Below are 27405 nucleotides of genomic sequence, written 5' to 3'. Positions count from 1 at the left end.
GTTTGGTTTGGTTTGGTTTGGTTTGGTTTGGTTTGGTTTGGTTTGGTTTGGTTTGGTTTTGTGAGTGCTCCTAAGAAAGAGGGAGGATGATGGATGATGTGGAATTAAAATAGGCTGGGAAAGGAGACCAGGTGCTGATCTAGATTACCATTGACCATGGGGAAATCACCCCATTGTACCTCCATTTGTGAGGCCCCTTTCAGCCCTGTCTGGTATTTCTTATCTTCCCACTGCCCTCAGCCCTAAGGCTGATCATTTGTTTGTTGATACCTAAGTGTTGAAATTGGTCTGAGTCTCCAGGAGAAGGTATCTTTATCCATGGCCTTCTTGGACTGTCCCAACAACTAAGTCCCTGTCTACCTCTGTGAAGAGGAACTCATTTAGTAGATTTGACACTGTGTGTCACATGGCAGCATCATGCCTTTTAGTTAGTGTCACACTTGGGGAACATAAGGCCCACTATCTTGTAGACCCTCCAGAATAGCTTCCATTTCCTCTCTTGGAGAAAGAAAAAAGAATTGCCCTCTTGGGATAGTGCCATGGTTACTGTGAGTAGAAGTGTCTGGAATTAAAGAACTTAGGTCCAGAACACAGTGAACTGTGTACAGATATCATCACTCATTCATTTATTCATTCACTCTATTACTTGAGAAACATTAAGTACCTATTTTGTGCTTGGCATGGGGGATAGAATGACGAATAAGAAAATGACTCTCCACTGCCTTCTCTGCCTTACCCTGTCCAGGTAACAGGCCTGGCCTCCACTCTGCCATGTGGCCCTGAGGCAGAACTTAAATGAGGAGCCTGGTTCAGAAGGAAGTGGTAGAGCATTAAGCTCTGTTCTTCCAAGGGCACCCTGGGCTTGTTACCCACAACATTGACCTTCATCCCAAACTCTTGTAGCCCATTCTTTTTGGCCTACAACACTGACCCATTGTTGTCTAGTTCCTCAGGCTTGGATTTTTTTTTTTCCCGTTGCCTAATTTCCTTGATTCTGTATGCCTCACCTACCTTGGTCTTAAATGTTAAAACCCGACAGTTTTTAGCCTCTTGGACTAATTCACTGGCTTCCTAAAATGACCACTCTTGACTCCTCTGGCCTTGCTTGGCGTCTCCAGACTTGACTAATGCCAGACCCAGTGACCACTAAACCAGGTCCTGGTCTTGCTCACACTGGCTGCTTTCATCTGGTGCTGGGAAAAAGCGACCCCATTCTCTGAGCGCCCCGGGACTCTCATGCAGGTAATTGCATCACTTACCTCACTGCCCAAACCGGCAGCCTTGCATCCTACCTCCTTTATTTCACCATAACAGGAATGTGCTCAGACTTTTATTTTAATATCTTTTCTCCTTATTAAATATTATGAAATATATATTAAATACACTTGCATATCTGTTTAGTGGGTTTGATGCCCATCATAGAGTTATTGTAACTCTCTTGGTATATTTAAATTAATTCAGTTTCCTCTGATATACGTCACAATTTCATTTTCACAATGAAAAAAAATCTGCAGTCTAGAAAGCAGAGGAAGGGCACAGAAAGTTTCTTCTAGAAACCCTTGCTGCTGGTATCCACATCTTTAGGAGATTCCTGGAATGTAGTGAAAGAAGCAACTGCCTGGGATTATGCTCAAACCTGACCTCCCGGATGCCCACCCACTTCTCGAGCCTGTATGTTTATGTGCTTCCTTCTTCCAGCTGTAGCTCCCTAGTCTCTGCCACTGATCTTCTTGGTTGGATTCACCTGGAGTTAGGAATTGACACCAGTTTCAAGTTATGTTAAGATTGCTATCTTAATCCCATAATGAGGCAGATTCTCAACTTTTTCTTGGGGCCACTTTTAGTCTCTGTGACACACCGAGGACGCTCATGAAGGAATGGAACCCATCGAGAACACCTCACAACACAGGTTGGGGGGCTGTGGTGGCAGTATGCGCAAGGTCCAGATACAAGTCTGGGCAGTGAGAAGGAAGAGACACTTCTAGGAACCGATGACATGGCTTCATGACACAAGGTTGTCTCTATGCTACACTGCAAGGTTCAGTTTGCTATTGGCTTAAGAGAGAATAGGGTCTGCTGTGTGATTTCAGGTGGGTGAACGACACGAGGAGGTCAGTGTCCAAGAAGAATGGTTTGCCAACAACACACACAACTGCCTGGGACAGGGGAGCCCAGGGCTAGGAGATGAGTCCACAAAGACAGGATGAGAATCTTATAAAAAAACATTTCAGAGGAAGTCTGAGGCAGAAGGTAATGCATCGCAAGAAGAAGGGATGTGGCTTCCTTGAAACCAGAATATCACCTTACTTGGAGACTGTCCTAGGTCATGTTTTCTAGGAAATCCCAGGTTGGAAGGAATGGGAAGGGAAGGAGAGGGACTGGGCCCTCTACCTGACAGTTTTCTTATCAAGAGAGCTCCGGGCTGCCACTCTTTGTCCCAGAAGCATTTAGGGTCAGGAAGCCCCTGTCAACATCTGTTCCCTCTTCTGTGTCTCCTTTCCTCTGGCCTCTAGCAAGAGGGTTGTGGTTACTCATTGCATGTGCCAAGGCTCTGGTGCCCTTACAACCTGCTTTTTGAAATAATTGAAGCTAAAACTCTCAATGTAGATCATGGCACTTGGACTTCTCAAAAGATCTGCCGGACACATTTATGTGTACATAATTCTTCCTTCCTCTGATTTGGGAGAGGGTCAAATGCAGGGTTGTACCTGAACTTGACATTGACTTCTCATTGCTGTCAAGGCAAGCATCAGAAGATGGACTGGCTTTTCCGAGGAGCCTCCTCACATTAAACCATAAGAGTTGGGCCCATAGTGAGGGTTGTTTTGCTCACCTCGAACTGACAGCATAAATCTTTTTAAAAAGATGAGCTTTAAAAAGATATCTGGGGTTACTAATATGATCTCTTTATGAGCACATTTTTTATTAGAAGTGACAGACTGGAGACCACATACTCCACTGGGTAAATCCTTTTTGGTGGATTACAAAGAACCGTTGGATAAGATGCACTTTAGCACCAATAATCTCTTGTAGCTCTTACGATAATTGCGAAGTGAGGCCAGTCTTCTGCCCCATCCCCAGAGGCCCTGAGTATTCTTTCAGCTCAAGGGGCTCAGGACTCAGTGATGGGATGTTTTCTCCAGGTGAGTCTCCACGGGCCCAGACTCCTTCTTTGAGGTCAAGATTACATTTTCCTACTTCCCCAGTTTTCCCAGTATTGTCCCAGTACTAGTGCAAATGACTAATGTTTATTAGGGAAGGTGGGAGAGAAGTGATTTTATGAATGGAAAATTCACCATTCTTAACACTTTGGAGATAGTCTTACCAACCCTGAAAGCCTTCCTTTGACACAGAATAAATGTCTAAGAGACTTTCCACCCTTACTTTTAAATAAGATTCTCATTTCTGTGAAGAAGACCCTTGAGGATAAGATACTCAGGATTTTTTAAATCTCTTTCTACCAACCACATTTTTTATTAAGAACGCGATTTTAAGAGTTCGCTAGCCAACCCTAGATATAGGTATATGTACTTTCCACCTAGGTGTGTGGTGTGGCATAGATTTCTTCCTCTCATGGGAACTCGGTTTTCTCATTTGGTAAGCAGAAATGTTTGTCGCCATTCATTTCCAATTAAATGTCCATTAATAGCAGATTGGTTAAATAAATGGGTTTATGTCATTTTTGCTGTTGTTGAAATGCTCAAAAAATATGGAAAGATATGTAAGGTATATTAAATTTAAAAAGCAATAGTTGGAATAGTTCATGTAATATGATCCCACTTGTTTAAAAAAATATGTGTATATGGGCTTATACATGCAAACAAAGATTTTGGAAGAGAAATCAAATAAATTATTCACTGTAATTGTCTTTGGAACATAGGACTGGAGATGAAGGAAAATTGAAATTTTTACTTTTCATTTTATCCTCTTCTAAAGTGTGGGCTTTTATGGTCATGTGCAAAGGAGTCTGGTGGATATATTGTGGTTATTTTTAACTCCAAATTACCATAATTTTATTTTTTGGCTTCCCCTTAGATATTCTTTTACAAATATATATATTTGTAAATGTGCATTACTTTTGCTCATGGCTAAATCTGTCTCGGTTTACATCTTCTGTCTGTAAACTGTTCAGAAGCAGCACTTATAGTCACTGAAAACTTTTATTCTAATTTGATGTACCTCCCATTTGAATTTGGAAGAATCTGCCATGATAAACATTTCTAATTTTGGATTTTCTCTCTCAAGTGAAAGATAAAAAACAACTCTTTTGGATTTTTTTCCATTTAGTTCTCATTGGTTTTTTTTGGCGGGGGGGTTGTTTTGTTATTTGTCTGTAAACAAAGGAGATAAGGTGGTCACCACAATATTTCATGCCAGTTGATTTTCCTGAATGAGTTCTGCTATGAGAAGGCATGTGACATCCCAAGTCAGAAAGTGGCTGTTGGTCGCAACACTCCAAAGGCATTTCAGAAAATTGTGTTAGCCTCAATTACACATGATAAATATTTTCCCTGAGCTAGTTATAAATTTGTAGTTTTAGGACACAGTCGGTTGAGTGTCTGACTCTTGGTTTCGGCTCAGGTCATGATCTCAGGGTCGTGAGATCGAGCCCTGCATTGGGCTCCATGGTCAGCGCAGAACTTGCTTCAGATTCTCTCCGTCTCCCTCAGCCCCTCCCTGCTCACATTCTCTCTCTCTCTTTCTCTCTCAAATAAATAAAATCTTTTTAAAAAATTTGTAGGTTTAATCAGCTATTTCAGGCAGGTATTGTAAGGGCCAAATGGAATTGAATCAAATACTACAAGACCTGCATTTTGGTCTGGCTGAATGAGAGCTGCCAGTTTGAAAAATGGAGCTGAGGGTATGGCCTGAGCTTCTGAGCAAATCGTACCTGCTGGCCAGCCCTAGGATTTGAGCTCCCCAGGACTCCCCACTACTGTAGTGTCTCAGGGAGAAGAAACGGTTGCGGCACTTTCAGGTGACAGAGATGAAGGTTTGCTTGTGGTTGAAAAACCTAGTATCTCTCCAGTGCAAAATGACCAGGATGATCAGGGTTTTAAAGCCAGCATTTGTATGGGAAGGTTAAAAGAAAAAGGAATGTTTCACTTGGAAAAGAGAAAAACAATTGAATATCGGAGTTGTGAGGGATGTCAGACACCATCTTGTTGGAGCCCCTTCATTGTACAGATGACATTCGAAGACATTAAATAAGTCAATGAACACCATAGAGCTCACTCAAGATGATGCAGAAACTAGGGCTCACGTGTTCTGACCCCCCTGCCCTGGCACGTTTGCATGTCATCCCCAAAGGCCATGTTCTTTCCATTCTATCACATTTATGAGGTCATGATTCTTAAGAAGCACAAATAGGATAAATGCATAAGGTCCTCAGCGCAGAGTCTGCCAAAGGGAGGAAACCATTATGTGTTAATTCCTTTTGTCCCCGGCATGTCTCCTGCCATGACAACCAGTAAATAAGGGTAGAACTATACCTAGAATTGATCGCCATCTTTAAACGGATGCCCTCTGTGCTTTTTCACAAAAGTAGAATGTAAGTTCATATTTCAGCAAAACATAAAAAGTAAGGAAAAAACCTGTCTAATGAAGAGAATTGTCCAGCAGTATAAAAAGCTGTGCTCAGAGCGAGCTGAGTTTCTCATCACAAGCTATATTCAAGAGCGCCAGGTGGCAAATCAATCCAAGATTCCCTCAGGGATTCTCTTAATGAATTTAAGCTATAATTAGATGATTTCTAAGAGTCTGTCTTTAACTTGCAGGCAGTGAGGACGAATGAGGAGAAGGGTGTACCCGGGGCAATGTTGAAAAGATTCATCTAATAGCAGCAACAAAAGGGGGAGCAGAAATGCAAATGGAGAGCTAGTTAGGGGCTGTCAACTATCAACTGTCAACTTAAAATCACAGAAAAGTCAATGCTGGATCAACCACAAACGTTTCAGGGTCCAGTCTGCATTTATTTCATCTCTCCTCACAAAACTGTGTGCATCCTGAGTCACAGAGCTGCTGGGCATTCCACTCCTGGCCAAGCTCTTTAAAATTCCCCGTGACTAGTGCATCTGCTCATGCCAGTGACCACCCAGGAAGAAGGCAAGGGCGCTAAACAGTGGGGATGAATGATTGCTCAGAAACAGATTGTGTTCAGCTAAGCTAGTGTGCCTCTTTCATTATCGTGTCTTCTCTCCTTAGGTTATGTTGACATCGGACTGATTCCAAAAGGAGCAAGGGACATACGGGTAATGGAGGTTGAGGGAGCTGGAAACTTTTTGGCCATCAGGAGTGAAGACCCCCAAAAATATTACCTCAATGGAGGATTCATTATCCAGTGGAATGGGAACTACAAGCTGGCGGGGACCACCTTCCAATATGACAGGAAAGGAGACCTGGAGAGACTGATGGCCACAGGTCCCACCAATGAGTCGGTGTGGATCCAGGTAATGCAGAAGCAAAGGCAGCTGCTCATGTGTGTATTAGTTAGGGTCTTTCTGTTTCTTTCCCAAGGTGTTTGTTAGGGGGCACTCATTAAGAACCCTTAAAACTTCTTTTAACAAGGAGCAGGGAGGAAAACAAGATATTATTTTGTGCTGTTAATCCTTTATTGCCTAGAAATTGCTGAAACCCCAATAATGAAGTGCCTTGGGCCCTGAAGTCATCTACTGGGAGTTTTGAGTTCAGCTTCCAGTATGATTGACATAGGCTGTTCATTTGAGGGTGATTGTTTCTCAGGTGTGCAGAGGATGCTGTCAGTCGACGTCAGTCTGGCGTGAGCTTCCAGGTAGCTTTCCAGCAGTGGTGATGGACTGACATGTTTTTTTCATATGTTATCATGTGGTTGTTCGTAGGCAGGAGGTTTGACTTTGTGAAACTCTTAGGGGAGGAGGGGATCAGAATGTAGTATGTGCACTTTAAAGACACGGGTGATTCATCTTTCATGTTGGCCAGGAACCATAGAGAAAGAGTGGAATCATTATACCAGTAGAGACGAGGCAGGTTGGGGATGACAAATGGCCCAAGAAAGAGTCAGATCTAACCATATTCAGAAGTTAGAGGGAGGCGATTCCAGAGCCAGAGATCAGAGCACTCACAAAAGCCAGAAATCAAGGCTTGACAGCTATGATTCATAAATGTCTACCTGACATCTTACCTGCCTGCTTGGCAAAGGATTTGTATATGGGAACCCAGATCCCAAGGAGCAACCAATCCATCTCCTCTAAGTTTAAGATTAATCCATTTTAAATGTGTAGTAAGGGGCGCCTGCATGGCTCAGTCAATTGAGTGTCTGACTCTTGGCTTCTGCTCAGGTTGTGATCTCAAGGTCATGAGATCGGGCCCAAGTCAGGCTCTGTGCTCAGTGTGGAGTCCACTTGGGATTCTTTCCCTTTCCTTGTGCCCCTTGCCCTGCTTGCATGCTCACTCGCTCTCTCTCTAAAATAAGTAAATAAATAAAATCTTAAAAAAATAAACGTGTGATAAGTAGATTGCTGAAGAGAAGGCCCCAAGAGTGGTATGCCTTGCTAAAGCCGTGACAGTTTTTACCCCAGAACTATATGCTTTAAAGGAACTAACCAGCCTGAGAGCTGGAGAAGAGTTCGTAAGACAACAGCAACAACAATAATAAGTGTCAATGTTTATAGAATGCTAACTGCGGGGGCGCCTGGGTGGCTCAGTTGGTTAAGCGACTGACTGCCTTCGGCTCAGGTCATGATCCCGGAGTCCCAGGATCGAGTCCTGCATCGGGCTCCCTGCTCGGCAGGGAGCCTGCTTCTCCCTCTGACCCTCCCCCCTCTCATGTGCTCTCGCTCTCTCTCTCTCTCTCAAATAAATAAATAAATAAAATCTTTAAAAAAAAAAAAAAGAATGCTAACTGCGTGCCAGGCACTATTCTATTCATGCGAATCACTGTACATTTATTTACTTACTGAACTCTCACAACACCCCTATTAGTCATGCTATTATTATCCTCACTTTGTAAATGGGGAAACTAAGGCACCAAGAGATTAAGTAACTTACCCGTAATCACCAAGTTAGTAAGTTCACAAGAGTGCAAGGTGACCCACCAGTCTGTTGTCGGAAAAGATGCTACCGCCTTCCCTCAGAGCAGTTTCCATAGGATTAGACCTCCGTGGGAATTCAGCCAAGAAATGATCGAGTGGACAAGAGGTATAGAGAGATAAAGACACGGATGTAGGTAGATAGAGCTACAGATACAGAGAGATGAATCGGTGGACGTAGAGGCAGAGGTGGAGATACGTTCATTTGTTGGCATTTTCTCTGACGCATGCCTTCGTCCCAAGATGATGGGCATCCTGTGGTGTAGTCACACAACGGTGTTCTGTAGTATGAAGTCATGAAAATGTTGTCACCCTTCTTTTGCCTTTTAGCTGCTGTTCCAGGTGACTAACCCCGGCATCAAGTATGAGTACACAATCCGGAAAGATGGCCTTGCCAACGACGTGGAAAAACTGGGGTATTCCTGGCAGTATGGCCGTTGGACTGAGTGCAGTGTAACGTGTGGGACAGGTGAGCGACAGCTGCTGTGTATGTGAATCCATGTCCGCTTCACGAGGGGCCATCGGGTGGTGCCCAGAGGTCCCAGCCTTCCACACACGTGGCCCAGGGGCCTCTGTGGGAGTGAATATGCTGGTCATGGTCTAAAGACAGAGGCAGTTTTCCCTTTATACTGTCCTTCGTGAAAGGTTTTGTTTGAAAAAAGTGTTGCGTGTCTTGCTTTGTTTTGTTTTCGGGTTTCTGGAGCTATAACCCACACAAAACATTGTGTACGTTTAAGGTCTACAAATGGACGGCCTGGTACACGTGTGTGTTGTGAAATGTTTACCACATCAGGCCAGCCACCACACCCATCATCCCGCAGAGTTACCTTTTCGGGGTGTGGTGAGAACATGTAAGATCTGCTCGCTTAGCAACTTTCAAGAATACAATACAGTATTACATGTGTTTTATTTTTATCTATTTTTATAAATTTAATTTTATTTTATTACGTTATGTTAGTCACCATACAGTACATCATTAGTTTTTGAGGTAGTGTTCCATGATTCATTGTTTGCATATAACACTCAGTGCTCCGTTACATGTGTTTTAAAAAGCAAAACAGAAAGACTTAATAACCTGGTTGAGGACCTGACTTCTACAAAAGTCAAACACCCCACCCAGAGGCAGACTGTAAATAATGGCCAAATCCAAACCATAACAAGCTCTCCTGATTCCCACCCACTGTTTTTTTTTCTGTCTCCAATTTACCAAGTATTTGTATCTATGAAGAGAGTAGTTTTCTCTCATAAAATCGAACATTGGAGAGATTCCTTGCTGTTAAGTATGTCAGGATGGAGTAAGTTCTTTATTTTTTTTAAGATTTATTTATTTATTTGAGAGAGAGAGGAGTGACAGAGGGAGAGAGAGAATCTTAAGCAGGTTCCCCGAGGGGCATGGAGCCCGACGTGGGGCTTGATCTCACAACCCTGAGATCATGACCTGAGCTGAATCAAGAGTCTGATGCTACTAAACCAACCAAGCCACCCAGGCACCCAGGATGGACAAAGTTCTGCTACCATAATAAAGAAATCAGAATCTCAGGAATTCAACACAATGTAGGTTTATTTCTAACCCATTCTTTTTTTTTTTTTTTTAAAGATTTTATTTATTTATTTGACAGAGAGAGGCACAGCGAGAGAGGGAACACAAGCAGGGGGAGTGAGAGAGGGAGAAGCAGGCTTCCCGCAGAGCAGGGAGCCCGATGCGGGGCTCGATCCCAGGACCCTGGGATCATGACCTGAGCCGAAGGCAGACGCTTAACGACTGAGCCACCCAGGCGCCCCGGAATATCACTTCTTTTTTTTTTTTAAGATTTTATTTGACACAGCGAGAGAGGGAACACAAGCAGGGGGAGTGGGAGAGGGAGAAGCAGGCTTCCCGCCGAGCAGGGAGCCCGATGCGGGGCTCGATCCCAGGATCCTGGGATCATGACCTGAGCCGAAGGCAGACGCTTAACAACTGAGCCACCCAGGTGCCCCTATTTCTAACCCATTCTAAGTCTGATGCAGGTTGGGTGGCCCAGCTTCATTTTGGAGTTAAGACATCTGAAAGGTGTGGCTCCCAGTGTGCCCCACAGGAGAAGAAAGAATTGGAAGAGGCAGACTGGCTCTTTTTTTAAAAAAATTTTTGTTTATTTATTTGAGAGAGAGCAAGAGAGAGAGAGAGCACAAGCAGGGGGAGCGGCAGGCAAAGGGAGAATGACAAGCAGATTCCGGCTGAGCAGGAAGCCCGATGCGGGGCTCGATCCCAGGACCCCAGGACCATGACCTGAGCCAAAGGCAGACGCTTAACGACTGAGCCACCCAGGTGTCCCAGACTGGCTCTTATTTGGGGCTTCTGCCTGGTGGTGACACAGATCATTTCTGCTCACCTTTCGTTGGTTGGCCTTAGTCCTCTGCGTACAGTAACTGCAGAGAGAAGCCAGGAAGTGTGGACAAGCACAGGGACATTCGTAGGGCACTGGTTCTCTCTGCTGCAGGCTAGATGGAATTCTCTGAGGCCTGGGAGGGCAGGGTCTGGGCCTGTCAGGTACCTGGGGCTCTGCACTCGTTTGGGGGGCTTTAATAGTAGTACCGGATGAGAAGTCCTCCGCCTCTGTCTCTCCTTTCGGATCATGTCCAAGTCTGTTCTGGAACTTCCTGCCTTGAGTCTGTCTCCACTGTCTATAAACCAAGGCCCCACAAGGGGCAAGTGCCCGATGCAGCGATGGAGCCAAGGGAGTGGAAGTGAAGGAGTGAAGGGTTCAGGGGAACCCAGTCTGCTCCGCCATGGGCTTCTCTCCCACATCCTGTGTCTCCCTCTGCACCCCTCATCCACCTGCTTTCCCCCTGCCCCAGGAAGCAGTCCTGGAAAAAGGTCCAACAGCGGACACTGAGTCATGTGCCATCAACCTAATGAACAACGTTTGTATAACCAGCTTCTTTCTTTCCCTCCTTCAGTACAGAAACCAAGAAGGGTTAGCTTTTAGAAATCCTGGGGATCATGTTCATTTCAGAATGTGTGATGTTTAGAAATCCTAAGCCTCTGGAGATCCGTTAGGGTCCAAGGTGGGTTGTGTGGCAGCAACTGGTGATGGGGCTGTGTCGGTGGTGGTTGTCCACGGCTGTGGCAGCCCACGGCTGCGGCTGTAGCATTTCCAGATGCCCTGCCCCACTGCCCGGAGGCCTGGGCTGGCCGAGGAGCTCCAGCAATTTAAGCAGAAAATCAGTTCGTGAAAACTATTTCCCTGAGGAGCGGTTGCGAGGAAAATGAGGTCGTGGGGACTGTGGTCACCAATACTTTTTCCAGTTCTCATCCCCATTTTTCTTCTTTCAGCGAAGTACAGGTGTAGCTGCAAGCTTAAATCATCTGTCCCTGGACCCCAAGGAGGGAAAACTCAGCCAGTCCAGATGGGCAGGGGTCCCTCCACAAAATAGGAGAACCCCTCCCTTTTCTGTTCCAGCATGGGATGAATTGTTTGCATTACACATGCTATATTTCAGAGCCTAGGAATACAAGATAAATGGCTGATTTGTGCAGGCTTTTCCTGGCTAGGAAATGAAATGGCCTGACCAAATGTGAAGGAGGCATTTGGTGTTGATAACAGCCTGATCCTCAGCCTGCTTGGGCAAATGTCATCCTGGTTGTTCAACCTTAACAGGAACTATCAGCGAGCTGCCACAGTGGCCACGTGCTCACCCCAGTCGCAGTCCCACTGCCTGTTTGAATGACAGTGAGCCCTTCCTCTGACGGAGGAGAAAGACAGCATTTCTACTTTCCTCTGTCAGACACAGAGGGTGAGATGCTAATATTCCCCTAGGACTCACGTGGCTAAATATAAAGATGGGACACTGCCCAAAACACTGAATAAGTCAATGATGTCGTTTTATTTTCTTTGAGCAAAAACTTCCTATATTTTAAAAGTAAGTTAAATACCTTACTGGAAAATTAAAAAGAGAAAAAGTCATCCCCCTGCATATGCATTTTTGTACTTTGTTGCCTTTCAGTATCCTTTTCCGAGTCTTAGACGTATCTAGTTGTGTGCACATGGATGTATTTATGTACATACAAGCCTTCACTTAATGTGGTAACGTGGTTAACTTTCCAAGTGCTACTCAATCTTCACAGCTATCATTTTTACGGATGCGTTTTATTTCCCTGGCAAGACAAAGCAAAATGTCTTTAACCAATTCCATATAAAGAATGATTTCATTAGTGTAATTTGTAGTTGGAATTTCTAGGTTCAAAGAGTGTAAATATGATGGTAATATTAAGAAACTTATTACCAAATTGATTCCCATAGTAAAAGAGTTACAAACAGGTAGTAGCAACCACTTTGTTTTGTTTTTGTTTTTACTGTTACTGTATTATTTTAGCCTTACACTTTGTCACTGGGAAGCGTTCCGAATGTCCAAGGAAAATGGAGAATGTAACAACAAACTCTTGCATACCGGCCACTCAGCTTTCTCAGATCTTACTATTACTCATGCTTATTTCAATCTTCATGTTTAAAGAAAAAAAATTGCACAGATATACTTGAAGAGCTCTTCTCTGACTCCACTCCCTTTCCTTTTTCCCCAGAGCTAACTAGGGTCATGAAACCAGTATTTATTATTTTCATGCATGTTGTTAAATACTTTTATTATACATGTGAATAGCCATATACATTAAAAAATCTTGTTTCTCAGGCATTTAAGCTTTCTGTAAATAGTATCATACTCTATGTATCATTTGTTGTCTTGCTGGTTTTACTCAGTATTATGCTTTTGAAATAAATCCACACTAATGAAAGTAGCTCTAGTACATTCACTAAAGGGCTGTGTACTATTCCATTGTGCAAATATACAATTATTTATACATTCCACTATTTTGCAGTTATAAACATTTTTGTAATGCTGTAATGAACACCTTTCCTCAATATTATGAAAGCTCAGAATAACCGTTTGACAAAGGTTTGACATACATTTGACATAAGTGCACATATCCTTGATAAAGCATGAGAATCACGGGGCACTTGGGGGGCTCAGTCAGTTAAGTGTCTGCCTGCTCAAATCATGATCCTGGGGTCCTGGGATCGAGCCAGGCATCGGGCTCCCTGCTCCGTGGGGAGTCAGCTTCTCCCTCTCCCTCTGCTGCTCCCCCTGCTTGTGCTCTCTCACTCTCTCTCTGCCAAATAAATAAATAAAATCTTTAAAAAAAAAAAAAAAAAGCATGAGCATCACAAATAGGGACACACATTCGAATCTGACCCTGATGTGTGATCATATACCGATGTTGAGAAGACAATTCACTTCTTTGGAAAATCAGAGTCAGATACTTCTTTGACTATTTTAAAATTGCGTTAATCTCAGTACTAATCCATCTGGCTTCATCCACTATAATTGTCAGGTAGGGTCAACCAAGTGAAGATACTGATCTCTAACAATATCTGGAAGATTTTTTTAATATTTAAGACTTCATAAAAATAATAGAAACATTTACTGAGATGGATTTAAGCATATGCTGTGGAATGAAGTTTATATAGTTTATCATACACATAAATAGAGAGTATTTGTCAGATAAATTACAAGTAATATATAGTGATAAACACCATTAATTCCAGTAGAGAAACTGACACATCGTTATTAATTTTGCCCTATGCACTCAACGGTATCTGCCTGGCCGACTCCATCTGTTCAGCTCGCTGCTGATCCAGCACATTGACCCGTGCAATACTGTTAACTTTGCAACAGGGATTTTGTGTAATATTTTGTGCCCTTCTGCTACTTCTGGAGTCAGGAGCATTGAGCAAGGACACTTATCTTTGCTATTCATACGCAGAAACAAGCCTTTTGGGGGGGATATTTCCAACCTCTGAGAGTCACCTGACGTTTTCATTTTAGGTTTTGACATTAAGAATTTGCCAAACTACTCGAAGTTTTCATGAAATTTCTAAGTACCTAAGCTTTTCTGTTTTTTTGTTCTACCACGGCAGGTACACGCCAGTGTTTCTGGCTTCAACCACCTCAGCCTGTATTCCACTGACATTGTCTAAGACATCTCTACAGGTGCTTGTGTCTATCCAAGGACTCCTTCCTTGTGCCATGGGAGTTCCTTTTATAACGTTGCTTCCAGCTATTGACAGTGTTTTATTTATATGATGAAAGAAGAATAACACAGTCTTACCAGTTGAGAAAGCCTGAGTGGTTGAAAGGTTGCCTGTCTCTCCAAAAGAAGAAAATGCTGTTTTATTTAACAATAAAATATTGATTCAGGGATGCCTGGGTGGCTCGGTCGTTTGAGCATCTGCCTTCGGCTTAGGTCATGATCCCCAGGTTCTGGGATCACGCCCCGTGTCAGGCTCCTTGCTCAGCGGGGAGCCTGCTTCTCCCTCTGCCTGCCACTCCCCTGCTTGAGCTCTTTGTCTCTCTCTCTCTGACAAATAAATAAATAAGAAAATCTTTTTTAAAAAACAAAAAAAAAATTGAAAAGAAGTATCGTTGATTCATTTTAAAGGATTCGCTGACTCTATGACAACTCCCTCTGACATTTTTAAGTGATGAGATGTGATCTCTGGCATCTGAGTATGAAAGTCAGCCTAGGAGATTGGGCTGGAACAACTCATGGGAGGTGATGTGAGATGGCGAACAGGACAGCGGGTTCCAGGTCAGGTCCTGCAGCTGCGTGCCTGTGGGGAAACCCCTCCATGTGCCGAAGTGAGGCGGTGACCAGCTTTGTGGGTTCCTTGTGGCCTTTCCAATTTGGGAATTCTGTACACCAGTGAGCCCACTCAAGGCCTGGATGCCCTGAGAGTTCAGGGCGCCAAGATTTGTGCAAGCTGATTGCTCTGACTCCCCCCCGGGGGGAGGGTTTCCAGTCTTCGGTCTTCTCCCCTAGTGTTTCACATCAAACATTGAAGCATTACCCTCTCAAGATGCATGATGACTCTCTTCTCACTATCCGTGTGCTTCTCCATCAGTGACATTCTGGTCGCTCCTCTAACCTCTCTTGCTAACGATGTCTTACTTAGCAGAACTGTGGTCCCTTTCCTCTCTCAACCTTTGTGGCTTCACTGTGCCCTCATTTCTTCATCTTGCACATAGCGAATAATGGCAATGTTGACCTCATTGGATTGTTGTGAGGTTTGGGTTATTATATATCAAAATAGATAATAAGTAACACACATTTTTATATCTTTATGTATGTCTATATATATTTGTCTATTTGTATACACATACAGTTTTGAACAGTGCCTGGGACAAGGCAAGCACTGGGTGTGTTCGCTATTATTATTTTTCCAAAGTTAAACCCAGCTTACAGATGCGCTTGGTTTGCGTGTGGAACCTGCCACCCCGCCCCGCCCCCTCCGCCCCCGTGCTCCTCTTACTCACATTACCGACCTGGTCTCAGGGGGCAATGATATTATCAGTCCCTGCTATCAAACCCTCTAGTTTGGAAACATAGCCTCTCAAACTTTATAACATTCTTTTGAATTTTATTTCTGTCTTTCAGAGTTTCCTAATATAAAGCTCCTTACCTTTTCTGTTCCTTTATTAAACTGTAGCAATTGTATTATAACACCTGGTGATAATATCTGCTTTCATTATTTAAAATCTCACTTTGTTTTTATTTGGCGTATATGTGTTCATCTTGTCTCCACAGCTAGATTAGAATCTATATGTTAGATTATGTATTAATCCACCTGTATTATCGGTAGTCCTTCTCAAGCACGATCTCTTCCACCCACTGGCAGCCTCAGCATGGGTGGCTTAGAGACCCCATTCCTCATCCACACTTTAGAAACCAGACACCCTACGGACAACTTTCCCATCAGCCGTAAGCACGATCACTTGACATGGCCAGAGGCCTCCCCTGACACTAAGCATGTGGGCTCAGGATTTAATATGTGTGAACCCTTCTGCCCGACCCCCAGGTATTCGCCGCCAGACTGCCCATTGCGTGAAGAAGGGCCACGGGATGGTGAAAGCTACTTTTTGTGACCCAGAAACACAGCCCAATGGGAAACAGAAGAAGTGCCACGAAAAGGATTGTCCGCCCAGGTAAGCACTGATAAGAATTGGAGCTCTATGTGTCTGCTTAGAAAGATGTGTGATTGGGGTGCCTGGGTGGCTCAGTCAGTTGAGTGCCTGGCTCTGAGAGTGGCTGGCTCAGGTCATGATCGCAGGGTCGTGAGATCGAGCCCCTAGTTGGGCTCCGAAGTGGGCATGGAAACTGCTTAAGACTCTCTCCCTCTCCCTCTGCCCTGCAAGCGCTTTCCCTCTCTCTCTTAAAAAAAAAAAAAAAAAAAGCATGATGTCTGATTTAATAGTAATCTAATGCTCAGTGATAAAGGAGACTTGTGAGGCTTTGTTATTCTATTAGAATAAGTACGGGGAAACTTACAGGTTCCTGAGGCTGTGCTGTAGGATGCCGCCGAAAGCTGTGAGTGAGGACATCTTCTCTCCACAGAGCAGTATTTCTTACAAAGCCAGTGTGTTCTGTGTTTGTCTGTTTGGTAAGCCTAAGTCTCAGGGTGTGTTGAAGAGAGTGCTGTATGGATCCCTCCATCGTTTTTGAGCTAACGGGTGCAGCTTTTCTGAGAGCACTGTGCCGGTCAGTGGTGGCGTCCCCCTTCAGACCACATGCCCATCGCACGTAAGGCAGCCTGCAAGCGTGGCCATCCAGAGCCGGCTTCCCCAGTGTCAGCGCCGTTGACATTCGAGAGGGTAACTCAGTTGTGGGGCTGTGCTGTAGCGTGGTAGGATGTTTCGCGGCACCCCTGGCCTGTATCCGCTTAGATGTTAGTAGCAACTTCCCCCCTTTCCTCTGGGTTGTCACAACCAAAAATATCTTCAGACATTGCAAGTGTCTTGTAGAGGGCAAAAGCACCCTTGGTTGAGAACCAGCGTTAGAGAGCTATTTGCTTGCAGCTCACCATATTGGTTCTAGATACTGGAATCCGACAAGGTGGCTGGAATGTTATTAGGGGCTTAGGTAAAAGAGAGAGAGAAAAAAAACAAACAAACAAGAAGAAGGAGGAGGAGGAGGAGGGAGAGAGGCAGAGAGAGGGGAGGGAGAGAGAGAAGGAAGGAAGGGAAGGGAGAAAGAATTAATTCTGGAGAGAGTCTTCATTCTCTAGTGACCTCAAGTAGGGCTGCACTTAGGTTGCAGATTCCATCAGGCATTCATTCCAATCCTAAGAAGACACACTAAAAGGAGTTTAGTTAAACAGGAGGGGACTCATTGGTATTCTAAATCAAACAAGTGGGGCGCCTGGGTGACTCATTCGGTTAAGCGTCCAACTCTTGATTTCGGCTCAGGTCATGATCTCAGGGTTGTGAGATGAAGCCCTGGGTTGGGCTCCGAGCTGGGCGTGGAGCCTGCTTGAGATTCTCTGTCTTCCTCTCCCCCACCCCTGCCCCACTCTCATGCATGCTCTCTCTCTAAAAAAAAAAAAAATTAATTAAAATAAATAAACAAGTGACTAACTGAACTCTAAATAAGAGCCAGAAGAATGTGATAAATCCAGAAGAACTGGGTAAAAAGAAGAGTCCAGACAAGGCAGGCAATGTTGGTCTCTGGTGGGGGCAGACAGGTGGGACCCAGCAGCTGGAGCCAGAAGATTTATTCTCAGTCCAGCTCTGTGGTTCCTGACGGGGAAGGAGGGGGCTGTGAGGGGGGAGCAGGACCCGCCCTGCCTCAACTCACCATGGTCACCTTCCCTGGGCTTTGTCTGTAGCTGCACTTTCTATCATTTCTCCTCCGGGAAGAGGGAGCCAGAAAGGAGGCACGTTTCTTGGGGCTCATCGCTAGCCCGTGGCTCTGCGGGGCTCGTGTGCTTCCTCACACTCCGTCTCCCTCCAGGTTATTGACCTTCTACCAGTAAATTCCTGTTGCGCTCCTGGGACGCTCACGCCTGGGGTTCTCGCCTCGCTTTTCAAAGACACTTGCTCTGATGGGCTGATACCCTCTCAAAACCACAGCTGTTTATTTCCTGGCTCTAATTTTGTCCCTGGCGTTCAGGTTCTCATTTTCCTTGTATTACATAGTCTCCCTCGGCCTGACTCTTGCCAGCAAATATTTATTAAGCTTCTGTTACTTCCCACGAGAGACACAGTGGTGATTATAGCCACACAACAGTTACCGTTTATTGAGCGCTGAGGTGGTGTGATACCAAAAACGCAGTATATTCGGTCTCTGCCCCTGACACATGCAGGTGCTGGGGGGCGCTGTGCAGAGGGTACAGAAGCTCTGCCACATTTCCCCTGGACCCTGCCCTGTGCACCTCTTCCACCTGGCTGTTCCTGAGTTGTATCCTTTTATAATAAACCAGTCATCTAGTAAGTAAAATGTTTTCTTGAGTTCTGTGAGCCCCTCTAGCAAATTATCAAACCCTTGGCAGGGGTTGTGGGAACCCCTGATTCATAGTCAGCTGGGGAGCAGCACGGATGACCGCCTGGATGTGAAGAGCAGGGGTGGGGGCAGTGTCGTGGGGCTGAGCCCTTAACCTGCCCGGTCTGTGCTAACCCCAGATAGTAAGGGTCAGAATTGCTTGGTGTGCAAAACCCACACATTTGTTGAAACAGAAGTAATGTGAAAGTAGAGAAGAAGAAAACAGTGGGTTTTAGTTTTGTTTTTTTTTTTTAAGAGAGAGCAGTAGGGGGGCTGGACAGAGGGAGAAGGATAGAGAGAATCTTAAGCAGGCTCCTTGCCCAGCCTAGAGCCTGATGCAGGGCTCAATCTCATGACCTTGAGATAATGACCTGAGCTGAAATCCAGAGTCAGATTGGTAACCAACTGAGCCACCCAGGCACCCTGAAAACAGTGGGGTTTTTAAGCACCTCCTTCATGTCTGATGATGTTTTAGAGATACCTTATATCTTCTCTTTATTGTTCTCAACTACTCAGAAAAATAACTATTATTATGTAAGTTTTATAGAGGAAGAAATTTTCCTTACCTCACTCAGTATCATACAACTAGCAGAGGTTCAAACCCAGGGCTGTCTAGCTATAAGTCTGTGGCCTCCATTACATACCCCCAAAGACAGGCACGTACCTCTCCCCCATCCAGGCTGTGTCCAAAGCAAAGCAAGCACTGTGCTAGGTGTGGAGGTGGGCTCTGAAGGTTCTTGATGCAGACACTCACCTGCTGAGGCCAAGATAGAGCTCTGGGGACATGGGCTAGGTATATAAAAGCAACACAGTCAAAGAAGATTCTGGTATCAGCTCTGGCTTTAGAACAGACATCAATCTGTTGCTGACATTTTCTTATTTACCTGTGGCTGAAAACTTGGCCTCACTCTTTTCAGAATTCAGCTTCCATAAGGGTGGTTATCTTACGTGAGTCCACACTCCAACTATCAAAATTTCTAGTTGGAGGTGCCTTTACTGTAAGGTATTACTGGTGTGAGAGGGAGAAGGATGTTGGGGCAAGAGTCCAGAGGCTGAAGGACTCTTGGGGAAAGGCTGAGCTGAGGGGGAAGCCCATGGACACAGAAGTGGAGCCTTGATAAAGGAATTCTTACAAGATACCAGCTGAGCTCTGTGGACTTGAAGCTGACCCTCGGTGAAGTCATGGGACAGGTTGGAAGGACATCTCCACCCGGATCCCTGCAGCCTGCAAATGTTACCTCATTTGGAAGAAGGGTCTTTGCAGATGTTATTAAATTAAAGCATCTTGAAATGGGGATATTATCAGCAATTATCCACTTGGGCCCCAAATGTCATTGCAAGGGTCCTTATAAGAGAGAGGCAAAGGGAAATTTCACACACATACAAACACACACACACACACGGTGGTATGAAGACAGAACGGACAGATTTGAAGACACCAGCCTTAAAGACTGGGGGGATGGTCCCCAAGCCGAGGGATGCAGGCAGCATCCACAAACTGAAAGAGACAAAGAACAGATCTTCTGTAGTGCCTCTAGGGGAACGCAGCCCTGCTAGCACCTTGATTTCATCCCAGTAACACTGACTTTAGGACTATAATAAACAAGATTTGGCTTCTAGAACTGTAAGAAGCCAGATTTTTGTTGTTTGAAGACACCAAATTTGTGGTAATTTGTGGCAGCAACCACAGGAAATTAATGGCGGCAGCTTAACGCAAGCGAAGAGGAGAGATCCCCCAGCCCAGTGATAGACGCTCCAGAGCTTGGAAAACCCTGGGACTGGGGCTTCTTGGAATGTGTGGCAAAGAATTTTTTTTTATTATGTTATGTTAATCACCATACATTACATCATTAGTTTTTGATGTAGCATTCCATGATTCATTGTTCGAAGAATTTTTTGGAATAGCACAAATAGGTCACTTCCCAAGGAATCTCGCAACCAGGCAGGCTACCAGATGCATATTCATGGGCAAGGCAAGCTGTTGTCAGGGCGAGACCAGCAGCCAGCCGTGGGGACCCCTTACTCAAAGCCCTGCCTCCTGGCCACTGTCCCCATGGTCGTTGCCCTCCTTGGGGCTTTGTAGTTAGTTGACATGTCTTTATGTCTTCGTTCTAAAAGCGGCATTGTTAGAACAAGGCAAGTGATACCTTTTCCCCCTGGAAGGCTTCTTAAACTGAGCGCATGGATGCAGCTTGTTGATTCAGAGCAAACTTCTGAAATGGACCAGGGACGCAGCCTCCTCTCCCACCATCAGTACCGAAGCCCCGGTGGCAGTGAGAAAGGAGGTGCTGTGGCCGCAGGCGGGCGCTGGGCACCCGGCGGCCGCTGGGCAGTCCTGGCCAGCACAGGTGTGCCTTCCGGCGCCCAGGTGTTTTCCGTGAGCTGAGCGTCGGTTTTGCAGCTGCGGTCTCTGTCTTTGCACATCGTTGCACTTCAGGGGAGCAAGACAGCCCATTCCGTTCCCCAGCTTCTGCTCTTACCTTGGAAACATAATTTGCTGCAATTCCCTCCAAATAATTTGATAATTATACTTAAGAAGAGGGAAGCATAGCAATCAAACAGATCTTTTTGAATCATTGTCATTGGTAGAATTTTTTGCTTCTTAAAGCCTCCCACTCTGTTGTTATAGTGAGAATCTTTGCTAGAGCCCCAGTCCATAGGACTTTTTTTAAAAAGATTTTATTTACTTATTTGAGAGAGAAACAGAGAGAGAGTATGAGCTGAGGGGGGGAGGAGGGAGGGGGGAAAGGGCGGCGGTGGGGAGCAGGCCATGGGAGAGGGAGAAGCAGACTCCCTGCTGAGCAGGGAGCCAGACCTGGGGCTCCATCCCAGGATCCCAAGATCATGATCTGAGCCAAAATCAGCTGCTTAACCAACTGAACCACCCAGGCGCCTCCCCCCCCCCCGCCCATAGGACTTTTACATTGTAACTGGGGTGGTGAGATTGACTGCTGTAGGGGGTCTAAAAAACAGTAAGAAACAGTACATGATGTGTGGTGAGTGTCATCAGCATTCTGGTAAGATGAAGATCAATAGCAAAACCAGAACAAATCAGGGAAGGTTGTTGTTAATTCTGTGCTGATTAAGCCAGGGAGGTTGTCTTGTTGGGGTGAATAAGTGGGCTGGGTTTTTGTCCTGCTGAGTTCTTTGCATTACATTGCCCTTCTCACCAATCCCTCAGGGCATTTCAACAGCCTTCTGTCACATTTATAGGAGATTTCCTATAAATAGAAAAACAATATTCTATTATACATCTCCTGGAAATCTGGCATTATGGCAGACATCAAAAAGTGAAATGGACGAGAGAAAACAACTTGACGGTAGTTCCTGAGCCCTGAGCCTGGAAGACCTTTGCTGGGAAATATTAAAGAAAGGGAGGTGCTGTTTTCACTTTAAACTAGTGACAAACAGATGCAAAATGTCCCCAAGGGACTGTGGGGGAGATCCCAGAAAGAGAAAATATAGGGAGGTTCATTATCACTTTGTGGGGACACAGCTGAAAGCCTGGTAGCAAGTAATTTGAAAAATTATATATTTTTTTGTCCACTCAGGTTATTAAAGGCCTTCCAGAATGACATTTTATATATTCGGTAACATTCCTGGCTTCCGCCAGACATGTCAGAAGTAGGGTGAAGTAACTAGATTCATAATTACCAAAGTGGGCGTTCCTTTGGTTTCACATCATGTGGTTCCAGTATTAGCTCTTTATCCACACAAGATAGCCAGATGATAAACACTAAGGAATAAGGGAGTAAACTTATTTATTATTATTACTTAATAAATAAATGAATAACTCATCTTAATTACATAATTATAGATGTTAAACACTAAAGAATAAATAAGTAATCCTTATAACTTAAAAGTAACTGATTAAAGAATATAACAGAATCAAGGAATAGCTTTCTTCATATATTTTTAACCTGAGATTAAAAGTGTGAGACTCAAAAGTTTTACCCCAATAAATCCAATACTTACTAACTATAAATCATAGTACAAACTTTTGTCTTCTTCAAAAGTCCATACTGTCTCAAGGACAGAAGTCTTCCTTAAATTCAGGAACGAAAGACTTCACATGCTGTACTATTTTCCCATGAAAAATAGAAGCATTCCATTTTATTACTGCACAGAGAGCCAAAGAAGTGGGCCGTACTTTCCAACAATGGTGAACCCAGACCACACTGGATCAAGACACTTGTTCTCCCTTCCGTGCTGGGGAAGATTTACACAGTGATGGAGAAGGGGAAACAGAGAGGGCTCCCTGCCACTTTCAAAAGCTATTTCTACGTAGCCACAGGGTCAACCTCCTAGAATCTGTAGTAAGTCATCCACGATAAGGGGCTAGAGAAAGAACTCGCATCCCTGTTTTTCCACAGTGAATCCAGAGTATTTATTTAGCAAACCGTGTCAACACTTTGACTTGTCATGAATAGCTGAGAAGTAAGAAATTATTTTGTTTCTTCTTTTTCTCCTGCTTTCTTATCAAAGGGACCTGTGAAACTAGGAGTAGGTAGACTGGAGGAGATGGGGAGAATGAAGGCAGTGCCTCTGACTGACCATCTCCTAAATAACTGAAAATCAGCAATTGTTTCAGTACCTGCTTCACAGAAGAAAAGAAAAACATTCAGTTAGGAGCCAGGGGACCTACATTCTATGAGATTCTTTTACTCGGTAGCAACCGTCAAAATAACAACAAATAATTACAGATGATCAAGTTCTATTATGTGTCGGCTCTGTACGGTGCACTACATATAAATCTGGTATTTTGTTTAATCTACAATACTCCTATAAAGTCAGTATTGCCTTACACACTTAACAGATGAGGAAAGTAAGGCTTAAACTTGCTTGACGTGATGCTGTAATAACAGAAAACTAGACCTCAGTGTTCTTGACTGTAAAGAGAGAGGGCGTTGTTGTTTTTTTTTTTCATTCAGAGACACTGTTAAGTAGCATCCCCTCCAGCCGGGTGCTCTGGGGAACTCGAGCCGTGACTGCACAAACCAGCTGTGGCCCTGTCTTCCTCTAACGGGCTGGAGTAACTCCAAGGGCCACCCAGCTCTGCGACCTGCACTTCTGCTCCCGGTTCCTCTTTCCTGTGGCTGAACTGAATGTGTCCATATACTTTTGGTGTCCGTGTGCGCCTGCAGGTGGTGGGCCGGGGAGTGGGAAGCATGCTCAGCAACGTGTGGGCCCCACGGAGAGAAGAGGCGGACGGTGTTGTGCATCCAGACCATGGGCTCTGATGAGCAGGCTCTCTCGGCTAAAGACTGCCAGCACCTGCTGAGGCCCAAGACCCTCATTTCCTGCAACAGAGACATCTTGTGTCCATCAGACTGGACAGTAGGCAACTGGAGTGAGGTGAGCGTCATCACTTCCCCACCCCTGCCTCTTCAGTAACCAACCCAAAGTGGCTGGAGAGAAAATTGCACGATGGCTGGTGTGTATCACCTCTGGCCTGTTTCCTGCATTTCTGCCTGCCTTGTATCCGATCTTGCTTCTTTTCTGTTCTTACAGGATTTGCTTCTCACTCGTCCAGGAGTCAGACACCTGCCAGGGATGAGCTGGACCCCATTTGCCCAGGCTCTCAACAGCTAATGGGTGCATTGTCAGGATTTTTTGCTGTCCCGTTGTTAAACCATCGGCAGCAAATGAAGAGCTAGGTTGTTAAACACTTACATTTCTGTTTCCCTGAAACCGTGAGAGTTAAAACTGGACGAGTGTTGCCGTAATAGTAGAATGGTAGGCAGTGTACTTGACACTTGAAGAAGCCCCTCGAATCGTCTGTCTCTTTGGCATGGGTCAAGGCCGGACCTGACCGAGGTTTAGAACGTGTACTGTTATTAGCCACATAAATTCAAATAAGTGTTGTTGCATTTTCCCAAAATTAATCTGATCAGATCCTCTAAGTATACTTAGAAATCAGTGGGCTAGGAGGTCACGAAAAGCTCCCAGGCTTCATTTTTCTTTAGGTCACCATGGAACCTGGTCCTGTCATGCCTGGTGCTCCTGGAGTCCACTGGGCGGAGCCTTTTTTCTCCAAAAGTCCTGGAGTCTCCAGGGGCCTTGCTCTACTTCTCGGGGGCACACTGCAGTTCAGTGACCTCAGGAATGACTACAAGTTACATGATTTTTTAAACTAACAGTCCAGACTTTATGGGTGGATGCTGACTTCTTCTGAGCTTCCTTGGAAAGCCCTGTCCTTTTTGTTAATAATGCAATCACTGACCAGAATGTCGTAGGAACTCCTCTTAGGGCTCACCTTCAGACAAATGGAAAATATTTGATTCAGGAGAATGCAGTAAGTACCATCTGTACTAATAAAGGTACTCCAAAGTATTACGTAAAGAAGAATTTGAAAATTTGTATCAGCAAAGGTGCCATCTCTGAAGCTCTTTGAAAGCAGAAAACACTCATTTGAATACAGCACTCTGATAACCTTATTTCCAGAACTTTATTTCATTAGCTCACAGTCACAGTTTAGGTTTATTTAGCTTCTAAATCTGTTGCAGAATGCTTTCTTGGCATTGAGGTGAAAATAAAAAGAAAATGGCAAGTATGTTTCCTGTGTTGTAAGAACTTCCTATCAAATGGAAGAGATGGGACCAAAAACCGAAAGGAAGGAAGGTAGAGAGAGAGACAGAGACGGAGAGAAATAAAGAGAGAAAGAAAGAAAAATACCAGCAAAGAAAACATACCTGCAAACTAATAGCATACTACGAATCTGTGCACATATCAGCAACGGGGCTGATCCTGGGAGGGGGCAGTGAGAGCCTGTGGCCGGCCTGGCCTGTTAGGCCACCACCAGCCTGGATTGCTATAAATTACAGTGTTGTCAAAATAAGGCTGGACAAGGTATCGTGACTGGTCCATTACATCTGTTTACTAGTTTGGGCTGCATCCAAAGCAGTCCATAATTCTTGTCGAGTAGAATTTACTAATTGCCAGATTCTTTGTGCTTTTTTAAAGGACTACAATTACATATTTGGCTGAGAAGTTCTTACTGTGCTCATGTTTATGGGGAACAAAATGATGTGCCTTAACTGGAGAACAAGGGACAAAAAGTTGGCACGATGTGACAAGTACTCGTGTCTGTGGTCCCAAATACAGGCCATTGCATAGTGTATTGTGAGCAGACATGGGATTCAGTTTCTGGCTTCCACTGGATGGAGTTGAGCAGAAAGGCTGAGCCCTGGGATGCTGTCATGAGAGGTGCTTTTAGTTAAATCAGCATGGAAATATTCACCCAGTGGATCTCCCTTTCTTCCCTCTGCTGTCCTGCTAATGTCTGTACATGTGAGCCCTCTAATGAACTTTTCTGGAATATGAGGAAATGTCTCTGATAGTCTAACTAGGCCCAGATACATTTTTAAGAGAGATGATGCAGTGCTGTATTCTTGCTATCATAGTATTTATGGTCTGGATCTTGTCTTGAGATTGGCATTAATTGACGCAGGGTATAGTGCTCCAGAGATACCTCAGGATTTGGTCTGTACTGGGCTGTCTGGGTCACCCTGGATGTCGGAAGCTAGGAGGTAACTAGGCCAAAAGATCCAAGAACTATGAGGCTCCTGCTGAGTCATCCTCTCTGGGCTGACTTCCCTTCCCTGCCAAGACACCTCTGCCAACCCAAGCAACGAGAGAAGGGTGGGCTCAGTTGTGCCAGGCTGGCACCTTCATCCCTGACCCAGCAGGGGTCTGAAGGAGGACCTAGCGAGAGCTGGGGGGCCCTTTCTGCCCATCTGACCAGGCCCTCCCTCTCTAAGCTCATGCCCTGAACACTGACTCCTACCCCCAATCTCAGATTTCACCAAGAATCTTGCTCTGTTTTCACCCAATCTACTTTCTGGGTGTGAAGGGTAAAGAAGGAGGACTGGATTTGTTGTAAACACAGTATCAGAGTTTCTGTGGCCCCCATTTTTATTAGGTATACCGCTTCAGTGACATGCCTTGTCTAGTGGTGAAGGACATGCACGGTCTCAGGAGTATGGGTCCCTGGGTTCGAATCCTGGCTCTGCCACTTATTAGATGTGTGACTTTAATCTCTTTGTGATTCCTTTTAGTTTTCTGTGGCTTGTTTTCTCCATCCATGAAGCAGGATTAACAGCAGTACTTAGACCCAAGAGACGCTATGAGGATGAAATGAGTTAATAGTTCCAAACTTCTTACTAGAACAGTGCCTGGGACATAGTAAGCTGTAGATACAGTCATTTCCTAGCAGAGTAAGTAGATGGGAATAACATCATCTATCATTTGTTGAGTGCTTTTCACACTGTAGGGTTCGTTTCATTTAACGTTTAAGATAACTCCATGAGGTTGATGTTCATGAATTCCCCTCTTACTCCTGGCAGTTAGACACTAATAGATTTAGTGGGAGAGTAATTTTCCTATGTTTTCTAGCTCTGACAATCCCTAATTGTGTGGCCTTGAGCTAGTGTTAACCGCCCCGCGCCCCCCCCCCGCCGCCCCCACCAGCCTTTTCTCATTTATAAAGACAGGGTTAATGTGAGGCTTGAAGATAATCCACCAAAGCCCTTTGAGCAGTGTCCACAAATAGTGTTTGCTAAATGGTAACTTCATTCTCAAGCAAGAAGGCCAGTGTCTATCTTCTATGCTACCCTGATTTTGTAAGCCTTGTCCAGTTGGTGGCACCCAGATGCCCTGACAGAATTGATCTGTGCCCCTCTGCATTTTCATCTAGACCCTCGCCCCAAGGTCAGGGCCATTTTCTGCATGGAGCACTGTAAGCATGAGGGTTGGGTCAAGGGTCTACAGAAATGTTTGAGTCCTAACGAAAAAGCTAATGGATGGTTTCCATAAAAACAAAGGACACAGCAAAATCATAAATCAGTATTGAATTACATATTAATGGCAGGTACCCACTGGATACTTACTGGTATTACTATTAAACACTTTTATAGGTATTAATACAATACCTCCTTACAGCCTTATTAGCCTCATTTTACAGGTGAAGAAACTGAGGCATAGAGATGTTTA

The 27405-nt window shown here is 44.7% G+C and overlaps 1 protein-coding gene across 1 annotated transcript in view; it reads left to right on the top strand.

Annotated features, from left to right (window-relative positions):
- LOC118006334 (A disintegrin and metalloproteinase with thrombospondin motifs 12-like) overlaps window positions 1-27405 on the top strand; it is a 298264-nt gene that overhangs the window by 231805 nt on the left and 39054 nt on the right. The window contains exons 15-18 of the mRNA XM_034998952.1: window positions 6205-6449; window positions 8397-8535; window positions 15956-16082; window positions 23559-23769. Coding sequence (XP_034854843.1) covers window positions 6205-6449; window positions 8397-8535; window positions 15956-16082; window positions 23559-23769 — 722 coding nt within the window. The remainder of the gene's footprint in view (window positions 1-6204; window positions 6450-8396; window positions 8536-15955; window positions 16083-23558; window positions 23770-27405) is intronic.

Source organism: Mirounga leonina, unplaced genomic scaffold (genome assembly GCF_011800145.1).
Source record: "Mirounga leonina isolate KUSES-001 unplaced genomic scaffold, KU_Mleo_1.0 Mir_96, whole genome shotgun sequence".
Taxonomy (NCBI): domain Eukaryota; kingdom Metazoa; phylum Chordata; class Mammalia; order Carnivora; family Phocidae; genus Mirounga; species Mirounga leonina.
This window is presented reverse-complemented; position numbering and strand designations above follow the sequence as displayed.